The 20,481-nt window shown below is 44.0% G+C and overlaps 1 protein-coding gene across 2 annotated transcripts; it reads right to left on the bottom strand.

Moving 5' to 3' along the window:
- Positions 1-1,555: 1,555 nt before the first annotated feature.
- Positions 1,556-19,446, bottom strand: KLHL23 (kelch like family member 23). 2 transcript variants are annotated; one of them, XM_062187710.1, is made up of 4 exons: positions 19,295-19,446; positions 17,122-18,336; positions 13,467-13,619; positions 1,556-3,596 (listed from the first exon to the last, which is right to left on the bottom strand). In XM_062187710.1, the coding sequence occupies exons 2-4, from the start codon at positions 18,332-18,334 to the stop codon at positions 3,286-3,288; spliced, it is 1,677 nt and encodes a 558-aa protein (XP_062043694.1). In that variant the 5' UTR covers positions 18,335-18,336; positions 19,295-19,446; the 3' UTR covers positions 1,556-3,285. The 2 variants fall into 2 exon arrangements, with proteins under 2 accessions (XP_062043694.1, XP_062043689.1); XM_062187705.1 differs by lacking the exon at positions 19,295-19,446 and adding an exon at positions 18,512-18,767.
- Between the last annotated feature and the right edge of the window lie 1,035 nt (positions 19,447-20,481).

Below are 20,481 nucleotides of genomic sequence, written 5' to 3'. Positions count from 1 at the left end.
TCCTTTAAGAAAAGGACACTGGATATACATACATTGAAATGCCAGACCTTGAGAATTCTAACAATAAGATGTAGTCCAACATATCAAACCTAATCAAAAGGCACATTATGTACTGTAAAAACTAAATTCTTTTTTTAAAAAAATTTGTTTATTTATTTGAAAGTCAGAGTTACAGAGAGGCAGAGGCAGAGAGAGAGAGAGAGAGAGAGAGAGAGAGAGGTCTTCCATCCACTGTTTCACTCCCCAAATGGCCACAACGGTGGAGCTGGGCCAATCTGAAGCCAGGAGCCAGGAGCTTCCTTCAGGTCCCGCATTTGGGTGCAGGGGCCCAAGGACTTGGGCCATCCTCCACTGCTTTCCCGTGCCATACCAGAGAGCTGGATCGGAAGTGGAGCAGCTGGGCCTCGAACCAGCACCCATATGGGATGCTGGCACTGTAGGCGGCGGCTTTACCCGCTAGGCCATAGGGCTGGCTCCACTAAATTCCATTTTTTAAAGATTTGGGGCCAGCAACGTGGCACAGCAGGTAAAACCACTGTCTGCAGTGCCAGCTGCTCCACTTCTGATCCAGCTCTCTGCTGTGGCCTGGGAAAACAGTAGAAGATGGCTCAAGTCCTTGGGCCCCTGCACCCAAGTGGGAGACCCCAAGGAAGCTCCTGGCTTTGGATCGGCACAGCTCCAGCTGTTGCAGCCAGCTGGGGAGTGAACCAGTGGCTGGACTCTCTCTCTGCCTCTCCTTTTCTCTCTGTGTAACTCTTTCAAATAAATAAATAAATCTTTTTTTTTTTTTTAAAAAAAACCATGATATAAAGCAGCAATTTGTTTGAAAAAAAATTAAGATTTTTTTTTTTTTTAATTTTAAAGGCAGAGTGATAGAGAGACAGAGAGAGAGAGAGAAAGAGAGCTTCCATCTAGTGGTTCACTCCCCAACTGGATGTGATAGTCTGGGCTGGGCCAGAACAAAGCCAGCAGCCAGGAACTTCATCGTGGTCTCCGACATGTGTGGCAAGAACCCAAAGACCCAGGCTGTCTTCTGCTGCCTTCCCAGGCTCATGAGTAAGGAACTGGTTTGGAAGCAGAGAAACCAGGACTCAAATTGGAGCTGGGATGCTGGTGCTGCAGGTGGCAGCTGCACCACAGCGGCAGCCCCACAATAAATTCTTTACCTGTGACAACAGGACTTCTACTGTGGCTAAGACAAGAAAGAATTTCCAGAGAAGAATGGAATTGAGTCAGGACTGCACAGGACCTAGATAAACTGCCAAAGGAGGGGATAGTGATCATGACTGTTCTCACTTGTCCCATAAAGCTGATCTCTAAGGCACTACCAGGCAACATATTATTAATTCAGCATTAATAACTAAATTTCCTTGAGAGCAAAAAAAAAAAATATGTAATTCAATTATAGCTTGAGACGGTCTATATATATATATATATATATATATATACATATATATATCAGTTGTTCACTAATTCAGACTGTCTTTGAACCCAACTGGCCTAGATTCAAGCAGACTCACCACATACATAGTAATTTATTTTATTGAAAGTACAAAGAAATATTAAAGAAAAATTAAATAAATTAAACATTATTCCATATCCCCTCTACACTACCACATAGATTTATTTTGCATATCACCTCCCACATGCATACTTTACAAAGTCACAATCATAGTGTGTATACTATTTTGTAATGTGCTTATTTTATTTACCACATCTTAGATACATCCATGTGTCTACAGTCTTCCAAATAATTATTTTAATGGCAGCGTAACACTTCCCTACTTTATTAGCCCACTTTATTGTCTGACACGTAATTTTTTCCCAACTTTTCACTAGTATAAATAATACAGACATAAACACATCCATGCATTTGCTTTTTTATGCATCATTCTTCAGGTTAAAAATATGGGAGCAGAATTTATCGAGCAAAGGAAACAGTCATTTTTATGGCCCTTGCTATGTAGCACCAAAGGGTGTTTTTAAAATGCCACATGGAATGGCTGCATTAAACGGTTTCTTATAAGTTTTTTTTTTTTTTTTTTTTAATCAGAAGGGTTAGGTAGTTTTTAAATTTGAGTATTTAAAGTTAAAAATAATTATTACCTCTTTTTGGAAAAAAAAGGAGAGTTTGGAATAGATATCTCCCAGGTAATTGACAGTTTAGGTGAGCTAATTTGAGCAGTTTCCCAACTTTTCCCTAGTTATAGGAAAAAGTCATCATGTAGGCACACTGGGGGAACTGGACAAAGGTGCTTCTGGACCAGAGGCAGAAGCCACTCAGGCCACTGCTGGCTGCAAGAGTTGAGGAGATCTGTACCTAGGCACAGTGCCAGTGTTCATGGGCCAAGAAGGTCTTCTAATCATGGGGAGGTTAAGTGATTCATGTCACAAAGTTAGTAGAGCTGGAAAATGGATGCAAATTTCTCTTTGTCAGCTTATTTTCTACTGTATCCTAACTGTTCTATGTGCCTTCTGGCTCTGAAACTCAACTTTAGATGCAGACATGCATCCACACATAAGCATAAATTTTTCTATCATGCTTGAAGACACCGAAACTAGCAATTTACACCAAAGCAAAAAATTACAAATAGCCCTTACCATCAGCAAATGTTTGACTATTTTCTCTGCAATTTTTCAGACTTGTTCTTTTAAATTTAGTTTGTAAAATATCTGAACAGTAATAATTTTTTGCACAGTATTTTGTATATATATCTGGTAGTCAGTAAATAAAAATAATAAATTAGATATACTACAAAGGAAAAAGAACTATACTTAAAGTTCACATTCCAAATAATGTGAAATAAAGGTGAAAAAAATTTAAGTGTAGGTTTTGTAGAGGTAGAAAAGAGTTCCTCTTTAAATTTCAAATTCCTGTTGGCTAAATGGAACTTAATATACACTATCTATTACATTACAGGCTCTTAAGAGACATTTCATTCCATAGAATGATTCTGACCTATACCCAGTGTTGATGCTACCAGGAGGAAAAGATTCCCTACAAAGGTATTTCACCTTTTACCAAGAGTCAAACATTCCATATTACCTTTGGAAAGCAGACTATAGGAGTCGACTCCACTAATTCAACTGAGTATATACATACGATTTTTCCTGACCATTAATCACAGGCTTGGGAGCAGAGTGGAATTTGGAATTATAACTTATCAATGTCCTATCATGTGTCAGATCGATCACAAAAATAAGTAAGGGATTCCAAACCCTGAGTTCTTTTCTTTTTTACTATACCCCCAAAGAGTGATTACTTGGTCATTTCTGTGGGTACAATCAGACATTATACACACAAACACATCCATGAGACCGCATGGCACTGGGAAGATTACCCACGATTTCCCACTTATTCAGATCTGGATCATATTTCTCAATGCTCTGAAGATAGGTCCCTTTTGAGTAGGAATATCCTCCAGTGACATAAATGCATCCGTTCATGATGACGGCACCACACTCCATCCTCCTTTCCATCATGGGAGCGATCTCTCTCCACTCATTTTGTTCAGGGTCATAACATTCTGTGATTGTAGTTTGTCCACCGACTAGATACAGCTTACTTTCAAATGGAACTGAGCACAATCCATATTCTTTCAAAAAGAAAAAAAGAAAAGACTTTGTAGAAAAGCAAACAAGCACTACCATATTGTGATGATGTCATAACCCTCTACGAGTTAGCACACACAAAAATAAGAGTAGCGATGACATTTTGATTCTGGCCCACATTGCTGCACTCTGAAATTTAAAATCCATTCCTTATGAACTGATTCAGATTATGTGTTCTTGCCACATAATCATTACCCCTCAAGTCATCCTTAAGTTGGAGGAAGGACCTCATCCCTCAGACCACTCTGGGCATTTTCCAGACACCCAGTACTTGATGCCACCTGTCAACACAGTCACGATGGGGCCCTCCTTACAGGCAGGCTCCCTAGGTAACTGGTGTTGCTCTCTCCAGGTCTTAGCAACTATTCCAGTCACTACTGGCAGACACCCGAGAGTGCTGCTACAGGTGCCACATGGGATGGCCTGGCCTGCTTCTTTCACACTGCCAGTATTAGGAATGCCAGAAGTTAGAGAAACACACACTCAGGTTAGTGGGGGCAGAGCAGCTATCAATCTCAGAGACTGTAAAAAAGTACCCCCCAGGCAAGGGCTGGAGTCCTGGATCTGGGCGTCTGCTCCTAGTGGGTCCACCTCCTAGGCTGTCATAGTGTTTCCATTTTTATTTACCTCCTTCTCTACACTATAACCTGCTGACTCTTACAAGCACAAGATATTTCACAGGTCCAATACTCCTGCTGTGGGGAAACTAAAGCCAGTGAGGGGTCTGGGGTGCAACAGGTAAGTAGGCATCACCCTCTTGGGTCATTCTCTGGTCCCTTAAATTCTATGCCTCCAGTGTATCGCTTGCCTTGTCCTAGTCCCAACACACTGTTTCTTCCATGCCCCCACCTTTTTTTTTTTTTAAATTTATTTATTTACTTAAAAGGCAGAGTTACAGAGAGGCAGAGGAAAAGAGAGAAAGACCTTCCATCCGCTGGTTCAGTCCCCAAATGGCTGTGATGGCTGGAGCTGGGCCAGTCTAAAGCCTGGAGCCAGGAGCTTCTTCCAGGTCTCCCATGTGGGTGCAGGGGCCCAAGGACTTGGGGCATCTTCCACTGCTTTCCCAAGCACATTAGCAGGGAGCTGGATTGGAAGTGGAACAGCTGGGACTCAAACCCGAACCCATAAGGGATGGCAGCGCTGCAAGTGGTGGCTTAACCTACTATACCACAGTGCCGGCCCCAGTGCCCCCACTTTTAACATCACTCTCAGTCTATATGTTCACTCTGGGAATATTAGCCACAAAATTACACTTAAATACTTGTAGCTGCAGCCCTGAAGGAAGAGGAGGATCTGTCAGTGGCACTTACATTACAGCTAATAAATACTTCTCCTGCCTGGTCATCTCTTCTCCCCCAGGTATTTACATAGCTGCCTTCTTCCTGTCATTCAGATCTTATCGTACTGTCACTTCCTCAGAGGGGCCTTCCTGATCACCCACAAGTGAAAGGGACAGAAAGTCATCTCTGTACCATGTCTCCCTCTTTTACTTCTCTCTGTGGCATTTCTCATTTCTGGTATGTTTCTTGTCTTTCTCCCCCTCTTAACAGTGTGTGAACTATTTCCTGTCTACTACTCTATTCCCAGTTATAGAATGGCAAGTGGCCTGGACCAATGCATGAACTGCACCTTGCCCCCTCTTGAGCCCCAGTGTACGCCCTTATAGCTGCTTTCCTTATAGGCAACCCCCCTCTTTAGGAAGAATGTAAGAAAAGTGTGGTTGCTTGCAAGAAAGGAAGTAATTTCTTATCCATGAAGTTCTTCCTGTCTAGGTTCTGAAGACTAAGGAAAGTCTCGGAAGATGGGGATTTTTGCTTTGACACCACATACTGTTCTCAAGTGTCTGACATTCAAGAAAATAAGAGTTCTTTTATCTCTTAAATACTTGTTGACTAGTTTCCAGTTATATGTATGCAGAATTTTTATAGGACTTAGCTGTTTCAAATATTTGTGAAAATTATTTGTGTTTTATTCCATCCATGGTTATTGTGGAAATTAATCATGGTTTAAACATTTTGGCAGTTGATACAAATGACTCAAATAAAAGCTTACTAGGCTTTCGTAATTTGATTCTTACGTTAAGAGAGGTAACCTCAATCTTCCTAGAGTAGCAAAAATGTTTAAAATATAGTGACTCAAGGGCCACGCTGTGGCGCAGAAGGTAAAGCCGCCGCCTGTAGTGTCAGCACTCCATATGGGTGGAGGTTCGAGTCTCAGCTGCTCCACTTCCAATCCAGCTCTCTGCTACGGCGTGGGAAAGCAGCAGAAGATGGCACAAGTGCTTGAGCCCCTGAACCCGTATGGGAGACGCAGAAGAAGCTCCTGGCTCCTGGCTTCAGATCGGCCCAGCTCTGGCTGTTGTGGCCATTTGGGGAGTGAACCAAAGGATGGAAGATGTCTCTCTTTATCTCTGCCTCTGCGTCTCTATAACTATGCCTTTCAAATAAATAAATAAATTTTAAAAATAAGATACATTGATTCTTGATAGTTTTCCTTCTGTTACCCAAATACCATTATTGTTGATGGCAGCCTTTTCTTCTTTTCTTGCCAGTCAACTCTTCTAAGCTACTAAAGTTAAGGGACTGTGTCTTGCTTACTGTGCTCCAAGCACTGTGTATATAACAGCACATAGAAAATACATTAGACAAATGAATGAGTGAACAAATGAACAAACAAGCTCAAATCAGGCATGAAAATAATACTACCTGTCACAGCTCCAAGAGCTGACACACAAATATCAAGCAAACACATGGCAGTGAGTATCTGATGTCACACGAGTAGTGTGAGCAAGCCAATGCAGGGATTCAGAGAGAACCACAATATCCATGTGAATGGGATTAATTTTTTTTCCCTAAGATTTTTCTTATTGAAAGAACCTGTAAGGTTGGTGTAGTCTAGCTTCCTTATTTTTATTTTATTTATTGACTGATTTTCATTTTTATTTGAAAAGGGAGGGAGAGAGAAGAGAAGAAAACAAGAGAGGAGAGGGGAAGAGAGGGGAGAGGAGGAGGGGAGGGAGACAAGAGAGGAGAGGGGAAGAGAGGGGAGAGGAGGAGGGGAGGGGAGGAGAGCAGAGCAGAGCAGAGCAGAAAAGGAATAAAGAAAGAAAATCTGTCAATCATTTGTTGGCTCACTCTTCAAATGCCCACATCAGCCAGGACTGAGCCAGGCCAAAGTTGGGAACCTGGAACTCCATCAGCGTATCCCATGTGTGTGGCAGGAAGCCATCACTTGCTGTCCTTGAGGGAGCCCATTAGCAAGAACTGGGATCAAACTGGCTTCCCTTTTACTGGAAAGTAAGACTCAACAGTTTAAGCGACTTGCTCAAGGTCAGGCATGTAAACAAATGGCACCGCCAGCAGGGAACTCGTCCATAAATCCTTCTCCTTTATCAAGTGCTGCTTCTTACCTGTTCTTCACCCAATCTTCTCTGTTTTCCCTCAAGTCAGGCTGCTCCCCAGGATTCTGCCCACAACTGTCTTGCTGTTCCCACCCTCACAAAGCGTCTCATTCATCCCCATCCCTATAGCCATCGTCCAAGCAAACAATTCCCAGATCTCTATATTTAGCTACATCCTTCCTCCCGAGTTGCAGATCCATATTTTCCACTGCTTGCTGGACAGCTCTTATGGATTATCCAACTAGTCCTTCGCCCTTGAACTAAAGCGAGCTCATCATCTCCCCACCCCTCACACTTACTGGCTCTTCCTTCAGTAATGTTCCCTCCTCTCAGGCAACTGGCCAGGGTCCTTGGAATGACTGTCAACTCCTTTCTCCCCTTATCTTCCATATGCCATCAGCCATGCAAGCAATTAGCTGTTGACTCTACTATACCATTCCTCCCACTTCAGGCTTTCAGCTTCTCTCACCTGGTTTATTACAACAATCTGAGCAGACCACCCTTCTCAATCTAATCTAAAAGGAATTATCTTGAAACTAGGGCTCTGATACCTTTGATGGTTCTCTATTATTTCAGGGGTGGGGAATCTTTTCTTCTGCTAAGAGCCGTTTGGATATTTATAACATCATTCATGGGCCACACAAAATTACTGACTTAAAAATTAGTCTGTTCAAGATATATTAAATTTTGAGTCCCTCCTGCTTTGATAGTACCAGACCAAATGATTCTGCAGGCCTTGTACGGCCAATGGGCCAGACGTTCCCCACCCGTTAAGTGCTGGAGACTAACACTCAAAGCCTTCCATGCTATGTTCCCTTAACTGAACTCTCCTCCCCTCTCCTACTTTCTTACATTTCATTCACTCATGTCTACTCCCTATAAAAGGAATAAGCCTGCAACTTAACCTCCTTCCCTCATTGGGTTGACGTCCTGCCAGAAAAACTCGTCTTCAGAAACAGCTTCCTGGGGCTGGCACTGTGGTACATAAAGCCACTGCCTGTGATGCTGGCATCCTTTATGGGCACTGGGACATGTCCTGGCTGCTCACTTCCTGTCTAGCTCCTTGCTGATGGCCTGAGAAAGCAACAGAAGACGGCCCAAGTGCTTGCGCCCCTGTTACCCACATGGGAGACCTGGATGAAGCTCCTGGCTCCTGGCCCAGCCCTGGTAGTTGTGATCATTTCAGGAGTGAATAAAGGAAGCAGATGGAAGATTCCCTCTGTCTCTCCCATTCTTTCTTTCAAATAAATAAATAATCTTTTTTTTTTTTTTTTTTTTGACAGGCAGAAAGGACAGTGAGAGAGAGAGACAGAGGTAGAGAGAAAGGTCTTCCTTTGCTGTTGGTTCACCCTCCAATGGCCGCCACAGCTGGTGCGCTGCGGCCGGCGCATTGCGCTGATCCGAAGGCAGGAGCCAGGTGCTTCTCCTGGTCTCCCATGGGGTGCAGGGCCCAAGCACTTGGGCCATCCTCCACTGTGCTCCCGGGCCATAGCAGAGAGCTGGCCTGGAAGAGGGGCAACCGGGACAGAATCCGGCGCCCCAACCGGGACTAGAACCCAGTGTGCCAGCGCCGCTAGGCGGAGGATTAGCCTGTTGGAGGATTAGCCTGTTGAGCCACGGTGCCGGCCAATAAATAATCTTAAAAACAAAAATAAACCTAACTTCTTTCATTGTGGCCACTATTTAAGGCTCAGGTCTAAATACCAACCACTGGGAGTATGTTAAGATTGATTAGATTCAAGTTCTTTCTATTCTCAATTTCAACAGCATTTGTTTGTACCGAATCTTTCAAAGGTTGTCCTATATTAATGTTACATACGTGTATTTGTTACTAGGTTCTATGGTAGTAGAGAGTAGATCTCATCCATCTTTGTGCCTTACATAATTACTAGAATACGAACTTTCCCAATGTAGGGTCTCAAAAGATATAATCTTGAATTTAATGAAGTTATGTAGTCCTATGCTTCAATTATAAAAAGCGACTCCTTAATGAGATTAAGATAAAAGGTAACATTTATATTACATTTTATCTTATTTTATTTTATTTATTTATTTATTTATTGACAGGCAGAGTGGAGAGTGAGAGAGAGAGAGAGACAGAGAGAAAGGTCTTCCTTTTGCCGTTGGTTCACCCTCCAATGGCTGCCACGGCCAGCGCATCGCACTGATCCGAAGGCAGGAGCCAGGTGCTTCTCCTGGTCTCCCATGAGGTGCAGGGCCCAAGCACTTGGACCATCCTCCACTGCACTCCCAGGCCATAGCAGAGAGCTGGCCTGGAAGAGGGGCAACCAGGACAGAATCCGGTGCCCCGACCGGGACTAGAACCCGGTGTGCCGGCACCGCAAGGCGGAGGATTAGCCTATTGAGCCACAGCGCCAGCCTTATATTACATTTTAAAAATAATAGTCATTTCTTCTGGGTCTAAGCCTCTTATCTGTATAAAGTAGACTCCACAATGACATTTTACCTTCCTCAGGAGATGCTGTGAAAATGCATTAGAAGCACACCTTGTTGTAAGTCAGTGAATGCTGATGTAGATACCTTCAAGAGCTTAAAAAGAAGATCATAACCTGCTAAGTGAAGCAGGCCAGGGGTAAGAAACGCAACAGCATGTGACAAGAATAGGAGGGATTGTGGTGAAGTGTGGTAAAGTGAAGCACATGTCTCACCCAACAGGAACAGCTACTACTTGGCTCCAGTGACTGCTGCCGGGAAGGGATACAGTTCAAAGCTGCCAGATCTTACAATTTTTCTAACAACCAGAAATCAGGATTTTTATTTTAAGTTTCCTGAATTTTAAATATCTGTCACAAGCCAGTTCAAAAATATTTTTAAGAACTCTGAGAACCAAACAGAACATATCATGTGAGGCATTCATTCAGTATGTTCGTTCATTTTGTCAAGAAAGAGTTCAACACAAATTGAAACTTCACAAGTAAAATTATATGTTCCCATTGATTTGTAGTGCAATTTAATGATTGTTTTGGGTTGATTTTCAATTTTCCATGGCTTTTGATACTTTGGCTTAGGCCATACTGTCTTTTAGACTCTTTTTCAAGTAGTTAACAAGATATATATACAAATTAAGTTATGATATGTTTATTTTTCAAGAATCATTTTATAAAATATATATTAAATTTATAATGGACATAACTACCCTTTGTTAATCTGACTTTTCATGATTGGATTTTCTTTGTTAAGATAAATCTTTCCATGAAACAGGCAGAGTAATATCTAACTTATAAGATTCAAATAAGAAAACAGCAAAGTTCTTAAGAGCACGGGCTCCTAGTCAGACTACCTGGGCTTGAATCTCACCTTTAAAAACACTAGCTCACTGACCTTGAGCAATGTATTTACTCTCTCTCTGCCTCAGTGGCCTGTAAAAATAAGATAATCACAGTATTTGGCTCACAGGATTATTGTGAAATTGATTTATTGAAATAATTACTTATATATTTGAAAGGCAGAGTTACAGAGAGAAAGAGAGACAGACAGGAGGGGAGAAAGAGAGATTCAGTCTCCAAATGGCCACAATGGCTGGGGCTAGGCCAGCAACTTCATCAGGGTCTCCCATGTGGCAGAGGCCAAGCACTCAGGCCATCTTCTGCTGCTTTCCCAGGCACATTAGCAGAGAACTAGATCAGAAGAGGATTAGCTGGGACTTAAACCAGTGCTCATGTGGGATGCAGCATCAAAGGCAGCAGTTTAGCCCACTGTGCCACAATGCTGTTCCCTATTGTGAAATTTAAATAGCTTAACACATGTAAAGTTATGAGGTTAGTGCCTGAATTATATATATATATATATATGTATAATATATATATATATATAATTCAAAATGTACTATTACTTTTTCTATTCTAACTTCATTGGTCACAACAGAAAGTGATAGAAGTGTCTGGGATGAAGTTCATGGGCTAAGCCTACTCTTTCCATGATGTCTTCTGAGCCAGGGCTGCCTGCAGCTGAAACTTCTTCTTATACAAAGCCTGTGGCACATGGATGTGGCACACACAGATGCAGCAGACTTAGGCTGTTCCATCTAAACTGTCAGATTAGACACAGGAGTATAAGGTGGGAGTAGCTGTGCTGATCAAAAACACGACAGCATGCCCCCTTAGTGATGGATAGACTCTTCTATGGTTATAGCAAAGACTATGGAATCAGATTCCCAGATCCTGAATTCTAGTCTACTACTTTCAAACTGCGTGGCCTTGGAAAGTTACTTATATTTCTAAGCCCCTACTTCCAAATATGTAAATGATGATAAACAAGACCTACTCATAGAGCTGTAGTGAGAATTTTAGTATATATAAACTAGGTGCTGGCATGGTGATGAATCTGGTTAACTCACTGCTTACAGTGCCAGTATAGTATATCAGAGTACCTGTTCGGGTCTCTGCTGCTCCACTTTCAATACAGCTTCCTGCTAATCTGTCTGGGAAGGCAGCAGAAGATGGCCAAACACTTGGTTCCTGCTACCCAGGATGGAGTTCCTAGCTTCTGGCTTCAGCTTGCTCAAGACATGGCTATTGTAGTCATTTGGAAAGTGAATCAGTGGATGGAAGATCAATCTTTCTCTCTCTCTCTCTGAAGCTTTGCCTTTCAAATAAATAAATATTTTAAAAAATATTACATAGAGGGGGCTGGCATTGTGGCATAGTGGGTAAAGCTGCCATCTGTGAATCCAGCATCCTGTATGGGTGCCAGTTTGTGTCCCAGCTGCTCTACATTCAATCGAGCTCCCCGCTACTGGCCTAGGAAAAGCAGAAGTATTTGGGCCCCTACCACCTACATGGGAGGCTCAGCTGAAGCTCCTGGTTCCTGGCTTCAGCCTGGCCCAGATCTGGCTACGGTAGCCATCTGGGAAATGAACCAGGGGATGAAAGATCTCTCTTTGTAACTCTGACTGTCAAGTAAATAAATAAATCTTTAAAAAGAAATTCATGGGGCTGGCATCATGGCATAATAGGTAAAGCTATCACCTGCATTGCCAGCATCCCATATGGGTGCCGGTTTGAGTTCCAGCTTCTCCACTTCTGATCCAGCTCTCTGCTAATGTGTGCCTGGGAAAGCAGTGGATGATGGCCCAAGTACTTGGGCCTCTGCACCCATGTGGGAGCCCCAAAGGAAGCTCCTGGCTCCGGCTTTGGCCTGGCCCAGCTCTGGCTGTTGTGGCCATTTGGGGAGTTAACCAGCAGATGGAATATCTCTCTCTGTTTCTTCCTTTCTCTCTCTTTCAAATAAATAAATCCTTTTTTTAAAAAAAGGGATTTTTATTATTATTTATTTATTATTTGAGGGACAGAGTTACAGACAGAGAGAGGGAGAGACAGAGAGGGGTCTTCTTTCTGCTGGTTTACTCCCCAAATGACTGCAATGGCTAGAGACGGGCCAATCTGAAACCAGGAGCCAGGAGCTTCTGCCAGGTCTCCCAAGTGTGTGTGGGGGCCCAAGCAATTGGGACATCTTTCATTGATTTCCCAGAACACAAGCAGAGAGCTGGATTGGAAGAGGGGCCACTGGGACATGAACCACGGCCTTTATGGAATTGCAGCACCGCAGGCAGAGGCTTAACCTACTATACCACAGTGCCAGCCCCCAAATAAATAAATCTGAAAAAAAAATCACATGCAAAATGCCTAAGACAGGTGCTCAAGGTGAGCAGTTAGTGTCAGTCTCAATGGGATCAAGCTTGTGGATTTCAATCACTCTCTCCAGAGATCCACATGGAAACTTGATATTCCACGGAAAATGATTCAAAGTAACATGGTGAAATGATGATGGGAACCTTTCCTAATGAAAAACTAAAAACATGACATAATTTTAACAGGCTAAAATTTATGCTTCCTTCTGAGTTCTCCCAAAGAGACAAGTCAAAAAATAAAAGACATCACAGAAGGTGGGTCCTTCCTCATGAACAGATACCACGACAGCTTTGATTGTTAAGGTAATGCCAACTTAGGGCTCTGCCTAACATAGGAATAAATGTTTAACAGTAATCAAAACCCAAGAAGAACAAGCTTCTCAGAGAGGAAACAATCTCTTGTTGAATTTTCTATTCTTCTATTTGATGAAGAAAATTGTGCTTTTTAACTTTCTATAAATATTGCATTTTATGTTATGCTTGTAGTAAATTCAACCACATAACAAAATAAAAGTAAACACTAAAAGAAACCTAAGTGAAAAAACAAAGAACCTACCACTTCTATCCACATGCGCTTAAAGTGTGTGTTGTATGAAGACATCAGGGAAAATACTTACAGACATGACTGGATTGGAATCTGATGATTATTATTACATGAACATATGAGTATTCTGAGCTTTTTAATTATACCCATGTGTAGTATATCATTAGTATTTTCTATTTCCAGTCCACTTTTAGCCACCCCACAGGCTGATAAATTGCATACTATTTATATACATACTATTTGAGACAGTGTTCTGTTACCTGGATGTGGACTGGAGGTGATGAGGCTCCATTCATTGATATCCGAATTGTAGCTCTGGACCTTGTCATAGGTGCAGCTTCCTCTGTAGCCGCAGTGACCGCCAATGACATAGATAACTTCATGCAAGACACAGGCAGTAGCATTTCCCACGCCTGTGTGTTAATTAAAATCATATCTTCAGATTGATCTTTCACTCTTTTTTTGCAATGAATACTAAGCTAGTTTATTTTTGGCTTCATTATTATTAATAGTAGATGCAAGGCTTTGTGTTAGGTGCTATGAGGAATAAAAGAACAAAAAAAAGGATGACTCCTTGCAGTCTTCTAAGACAGGGTGACATATACAGCAATAACTAGAACACAAGGTATAGAACGGAAGAAGAATCACAAGAAAACAGACAAATGAATGATCAGAGCCAAGAGACATTGCTTTTGACTAGGAGAATCACAGCAGGCGGTGGCAGAATTTGACCTGGGCTTTGGTAGGCAGGGCTGTTAGGTGGAGGTGAGAAGAAGCCATGCTAAGCTGAAGCAAGCCCAATGCAAAGTCTTATTAATATAGAGCAAATGACACTTTGGGGTTGTCACTGGGGAATTAAGGCTAGCACAAAGAGTTAAAGCCATGTGGTAAAGGATCTTGAAGGTTAACTAGGAATCCAGATTTAAAAACTCAGCAGGATTTTTAAGCCTTTTAAACAGATGAAGGGAGGGACTAAAAAGGAAAAGTTAGAGACAGCTTAGTACAGTATAGGTAAACAGTATCAAGGGCTTGATTTAGATATGAAGAGATGGGCATTGAGGCAAGAGACAAAGGAAAAACAGATAGGCCCTGACGAATATGAGACGAGTAAGATTCTCAAGCCTAGAGCTGGGGAAAAGTGGGGAACACTGACCCACAGAAAAGTAAGGCTGCTTCAGTGGTGGCATAAGAACTGAGGAAGAAAGAAGATGAGGCTCATTTTAGCTGAAAACATCAGTTTAATCTTTCAAGCAAATATTACTTAGCACTGTAATGTGCTGGCTGCATTTCAAGCTCCTTGTTCACTTTCACTCCAAAATAAAAGTTGATTTATAGGCAGGGCAGTTATGATGGGGAAAAAAGGAAGGAAACAAATATTTAAGTTCATAAACAACCAAGTATTTATTTCTTCTCTGTATATATACCACATCCCTAAATTAAATCAAGGAAATGAATTTGAAAGTAGGCTCTTCCCAAATTAAGCTTTCATTACCAGGGAAAGTTCGTAATTCACTTCATGCCTATAAAGTAAAATAAACTGAGAAAAATGGTGTTATCCTTTTTACAGAAAAATGGAAAGCTCAAAGTTCAGTATGGGTCCACTCACTAGAATGTTAGTATTCAAAACTGCACATAACTGGGAAAGTGTTACCCTTCTCTGAGACGACAATACACAAAGAAGCAACAAATAAAGTATAAAATTCTGGAATTCACTCAGCTGGTTTGAGGGGCAACCTTGGGGTCCAAGTGCCTCCCATTCCACTCAGGGCTAAGCTGAGAACACACACGGCTTTTATAGTAGATGAACCACTGAAGTATGTTTTTTTAAGCAAGCAGCGTTTCAAGCACAGTTTTTAAAAATTTCTGTAAAGTAATAAACTCCCATCTTCATGGAAATACACTCGAAACTACAAAACCATTGAAATGGTTACCTCATCATTAAGGAACAGAAAGAGAAATGTATAGAGGTTTATAATAGCTGCTAAAATATGTGGTTTTTTTTTTTTTTTTTTCTTTCAAAGGAGAGGAGTCAGGACATTCAGTAAATGGTGGGCCAAGCTTAAGCAAAGGCAAAAACCAGCAACAGGTTTTATAACTACCTTCTTCCACTGAACAACTGTAGTCCTGATTTAATATGAAAGATACTGGAAAGAGCATTATGGTGCAGCAGGTTAAGTTGCTGCTTACAACACTGGTAATCAGAGTGCCAGTTTGAATCCCAGCTGCTCCACTTCCAATTCAGTTCTCTACTAATGCTCCTGGGAAAGCAGCAGTCCAATATACCAGTCCAAATACCTGGGCCCCTGCCACCTAGGTGGGAGACCTGGATGGAGTTCCAGGCTCCTGGCTTCAGCCTGGCTTGGTCCCAATCATTGCAGCCATTTGAGGAGTAAACCAGCAGATAGAAGATCTCTCTACTTCTCTCTCTCTCCTTCCCACTTCCAAATAAATCTTTTTTTAAAAAACAGTATTTCTGCCCTATGAAGGACAACATAGTTTTCTAAATGAGGTAAGTTAACACTCATGTCTAATGTTTACTGAGGGCTGACCCTGTGCCAGATACTGTTCTCGGCAATTCACAAGCATCAATTAGTTTAATCCCCTCAATGACCCTAATCTAGGTAACGTGGCTACCCTCACTGTATGATGACCAAACTGGGGCCCAGGGAGATTTGTTCAAGCTCACCAGCAGGTCAGTGGGAAGCTGGGATTTCCCAAAAGCAGTGTGCCTGATCACAAAGCCATTTGGTTTCCCAGGCTTCCTGCTTGTCACCCAAGGATCACAGCAGTTGGATTTCCAGGCCAGGTCAAATTCCCACAGCCTCACCAGCATTAAAAAAGAAACAGAAAGGCCTGAGAAGAAACATTTGTGATGAAATGACAGAAATTTGTTAACAACCTACTGGTTGTTTTTGTACATCTCCCCACACTGATGAAAAGATGTCATGAAATAAAATTCCATTTTAACTTTTTTCCCAGTGGGAGGAAAGGAGAGCAAGGCTAGTGTATCACCAAACTCAGCAGAAAATCCAAAGTTTATCAGACACTGAGAAATACTAGTGTGTCTGGTTCTCTTCTGGCCCTCTTCTCCAGAAGACAAGTCTGTGTAACAAAAAAACGCAAGTTATTTGCCTCTGGTTTGTTACAACCTATTGAGACCAAACCTTTCAAGGTCTTCATGAAAGATCTCTTTAGAGATGATCAGCAAATTTCGAGAGGAAAAATGCTTATTATTTAAATGCAGAATTGAAAAGAGGTTGATTTCAAGAGCAAGCAGGAAAAAATTTAAAAAACTACCCTGGACCTATCTCTTCATTTAGACTTTTCTGGTTTTTATTTATTTGAGAGATGCAGCCAGCGGAAGAGAGAAAGACATCCCTCTCTCCCAAATCTACTGATTCACTCCTCAAAGGCCAGGGCTAAATCCAGGAGCGGGAACACTACCCAGGTTGCCCACTTGGGTGGCAAGGACCCAATTACTTGGGCCATCACCACTGCCTCCTAGGGTCTACATTAGCAGGAAACTGAAGTCAGGAGCCAAGACTTGGAATCAAACTTGGGTACTCCAATACCAGCGGCAGGCATTTACCACTAGGCTAAATACCCACTCCACCCATTAGCCTGTGACTTACACATACATTTTTAAGACCTGACACAAGTAAGGTCAATTAACTGTTTTCTTATAAGGATACTTCTTTTCCAGGCTAGGCAGCGTAACATAATCAACTCTCAAACTGCGGACTGCTATGCTATGCTTTTACCAGCAACATCCTGTGCATGATTATTTGTACAATCTACCATAGTTTCTACATAGCATCCCAAAGTGATAAATTCTTCTTGTCACTTGCAAGAGAACGACACTACTAACCTAAGCGCAGACATCTAAAACCACAGAATAAACAAAACCGCACTTACCTTTAATCATGTTTGCAATAGGAATCCACTTCTCCTTTAAAGGATCATAGAACTCAGCCTCTTCTGCTGGAGCCCCTTTTCTGTAACCACCTAAGGCATAGACACAGCCACCTAAGGTGACTGCACAGTGGTAATACCTCGCGTTGAGCATTGGCAGACCTTCTGTCCATTCATCGCTTTCACTGTTATAGATCCATACTGTGTCCAGAGCTTCTATGTTATCCGTCCTATAGCCTCCGGTGACATAAATGTTGGGACCTAAACATGTAACACCATAGCTCTCCCTGGTATAATCTGGTATTTCCGCTCCCTGAATCCAAACATTTGTCAAGGGATCCCATATGTGGACCTCTGACAAAGGATGCCAGTAATAGCCTCCAATGATATACATTGTGGCTGTGGACCTCTGAGAAATCTCTTTATGCATGGGATTCAAGGCATTGTATATCAGAGAGCGTATCTTATTTTCCGTTAGTAGGCAGCTTCTCTGAAGGCCTAAAGCTGTTTTTAAATATACTGGGTCTATATCTATGTTGACATAGCTTAGCAGATTATACAGGCACTCGATTCGATTTTTGACATCATGAGCAGTCCACTTAATAACCGGCTCTATGATCGCTTCTTCTTTCCAAACACTGAGATTCTTCCTGGACAAGATAAACAGAAATTTTTCAAGGCTGATTTCCAGAAATTCTTCCTGTTGCCACACTTCCTTAAACCTCGAACACAGAATTCTCCGGGACTCCTTCTCTAGTTCTGGACACATGTGAAATTCTGCAAAGGAGTGCATTCCAATACAATTATCAATATCCAGGTGTCTCACCAAAAACTGCTCGCAAGCCTTCTTTACTGAAAGGAACTGCAGCAGATCTGCTGCTTCGAGCAGGCTTTGAACATTTCTTTTAGTTATTTCAATTTGGGATGTATAGGCATAGTTTACAAGGCCTTCCAGAATGTCATGGTGGATGCCGGAGAGTTTTATTTTATTTTTAAATTTTTCTTTCATGTCAGCTGTGAACATTGCCTTAAAATAATTGCTGCAGGCAGCTAAAACAGCTCGGTGACAATGGAAGATTATGCCCGAAGGGCACTGAAGGGTGATATCAGTAAATAATCCATCCAAGTAAAATGTTCTGAATGCATCCAGAAAACCCACAGGATGCGCTGAATCCTTGAAAAGATAAATATAATCTTCTTGTCCTTTTAGAGCCATGGCTGCAACAAATATGAGACAAATAAACGTGTTTCCAACTTTCTACATTACCTCAAGTAATCAATGCTAGTTGATCATTAGAATGACTGATTAGTATCGCATATCGTCCCAAACTGGCCTAAGTTCAGCACCCTAAGTCATTAATGCAAAATGTGGGTGGACTGTTTCATAACTTACATGGTGGTCAAAATAAATTCTGAGTAGCTTCGAGCCGGACATGGGGCCCCCGGATTTTCATTTGTCCTTTGGAGAAGAAACACGGACTCGCCCAGCGCCTTCACTCAGCCTCCGCGATCTGCCGGGGCAGGCGGTGAGAGAAGCGCTCTCACGCTCGGCAAGACCCCGAGTCCGAGGGGTCACCCCACGGAGGCCGGACCTTGGCCGGCCGCCTCGGCTCGGCCCCACGGGAACCTTTCCTCCTGGCTCCGTTTTTCTTTCCAATCACACCGGGATGCCAAGAAAGGGGGGGGGGGGAGTGATCGAAATATAAGTGTACGAGAAGAACTCTGAGAAAAAGGAAACCTCGTACCTTCTCGCTTAGGGAGCGAGGCGAGGGCGGCTGGACCCAGGCCGCAGCCCCTGCGGCCCGCGCCCCCTCCCCCGCTCCCGCCACAGGGGTAAACGCGCGCCCCCACGCCTGGGCCCCGGGCTCGGGTTCCCGCCTGGAGAGCGCTCCGCCCCGGGGCCTGGCGCGGGGACGCGACTGCAGGGAGCCGAGCGCCGCCGCCAGGCCCGCTGCCCGCGTCCCTCCCGGCTCGGCACTCGGCACAGGTGTGGGGGGCAGGCGGTCAGCGCTGCGGGCGGCCCCACGCGCCGCGCTCGGCCCTGCCCGGCGCCCGCGCGGCCATTGTCTGCGCTCGTTTGCCGCCGGCGGGCTCTGGCGGCGGCACGGCCTCGCTCTCCCGCGTTCGGTCCCGCTCACTGGCCTCGGGCGGCAGGTCCGCTCCGCCCCGCACCTACCTCTGCTGGCGGCTCCGGGGCGCGGTGCTGGCCCGCGAAAGGCTACCGGCGAGCGGGGGCGGGGGCGCCTCCGGACCCTCTGACCATCTTTGGTAGAGGCGCGACGGAGGCTGCCTGCTAGTGCAGCTCCAGCCCACAAGCGGCTCCTATTTTGGTGCCCCGGCTGCTCCCCCGCCCCCACACCCAAAACAGCCCCCCGCGCGGCCTGGGCGCGGGGCTGCTCGCGGGAACCCCCGGCACCGGGGCGCGCTGCGAGCGAGGCGGGGCGGGCGCGGCGGCGGCCCCTCCCCAGGGGTTCGCCCGCAGCAGGTGGGACCGCTTCCCTGAGGAGCCCGCCCGGGCCGGCGTCTCCCTCTGGACGCTGTCTCGCACGCACACACACTCTCCCTCCAGAGTCTTCTCAGATAAACTCTGAGAGAACTGAAGGAAGACCATATATGGGGTGTGTGTGTGTGTGTGTGTGTGTCTTCCCTCAGGAGCTCTCACCGGCCTAGGCCCTCTTGGGAGAGAAAGTGAGGAACGGAAAGGTCTAGGATTGGGATCCGCTTCAAAAATGCCAGAAGTAGCCCGGCGCTTTCCCACAAAGGCCACCCCACCCTCAGCAGGGCTCTCAGGGGGAACCCCTGGGACTAATCAGCACATCACGGGTTAATGTAAAAGCCTTGAGAACTGCGAGCGGCCATGGCCAAGACTGAATCCTGAGCCTTGGATTCAGGTTGCTGTATTTGGAGCCCAGTAGCTGGAAGGAGCCATCTCCAGCCTTCTTGGTGACAACCAATCTGGTCAAATAAAGATTGCCCATGTGCTACACCAGAAAGTTCGTTTTTTGTTCCAACAAAAGCTGGTATGAAGTATTTCCATTTGCCATTCACTAACCACGATTTCATTAAGTGCCTTATGGAGGCCTGATAGGGCTAGGCACTAGTCCCAGAGAGCTGGAAGATGCTCTTGTCTTCCTTGGAGCCTACAGTGCAGCCGCCAGGCGTTCTGGATGAATCGCCCCCAGAGGCCAGTGTGTTTCTCAGAGTATGATCTGAGAGACAGCATATACAGATGGACCCTGGCCAGAGGATATGTGACAACAAAACAACCACAAAAGCAGCCCGGAGAAGCCAAACCACAACCTCTGTGGCCATTGGACCAGAACAGTCAGGCTGTGGTCAACTTTTACCTCTACTTCCACATCA

This window comes from Lepus europaeus, chromosome 1 (genome assembly GCF_033115175.1).
Source record: "Lepus europaeus isolate LE1 chromosome 1, mLepTim1.pri, whole genome shotgun sequence".
Lineage (NCBI taxonomy): Eukaryota > Metazoa > Chordata > Mammalia > Lagomorpha > Leporidae > Lepus > Lepus europaeus.
The sequence above is the reverse complement of the archived record's forward strand: the minus strand, read 5'-3'. Positions and strand labels throughout refer to the sequence as shown.

Excerpts from the sequence above, each read along its gene's own strand:
- KLHL23 (XM_062187710.1), bottom strand. The coding sequence starts at position 18,334 with ATGGCTCTAAAAGGACAAGAAGATTATATTTATCTTTTCAAGGATTCA. Across the intron at positions 13,620-17,121 it reads TATTGCAAACATGATTAAAG|GCGTGGGAAATGCTACTGCC; the intron begins GTAAGTGCGGTT and ends ATTAACACACAG. Across the intron at positions 3,597-13,466 it reads CACCTCCAGTCCACATCCAG|AATATGGATTGTGCTCAGTT; the intron begins GTAACAGAACAC and ends TCTTTTTGAAAG.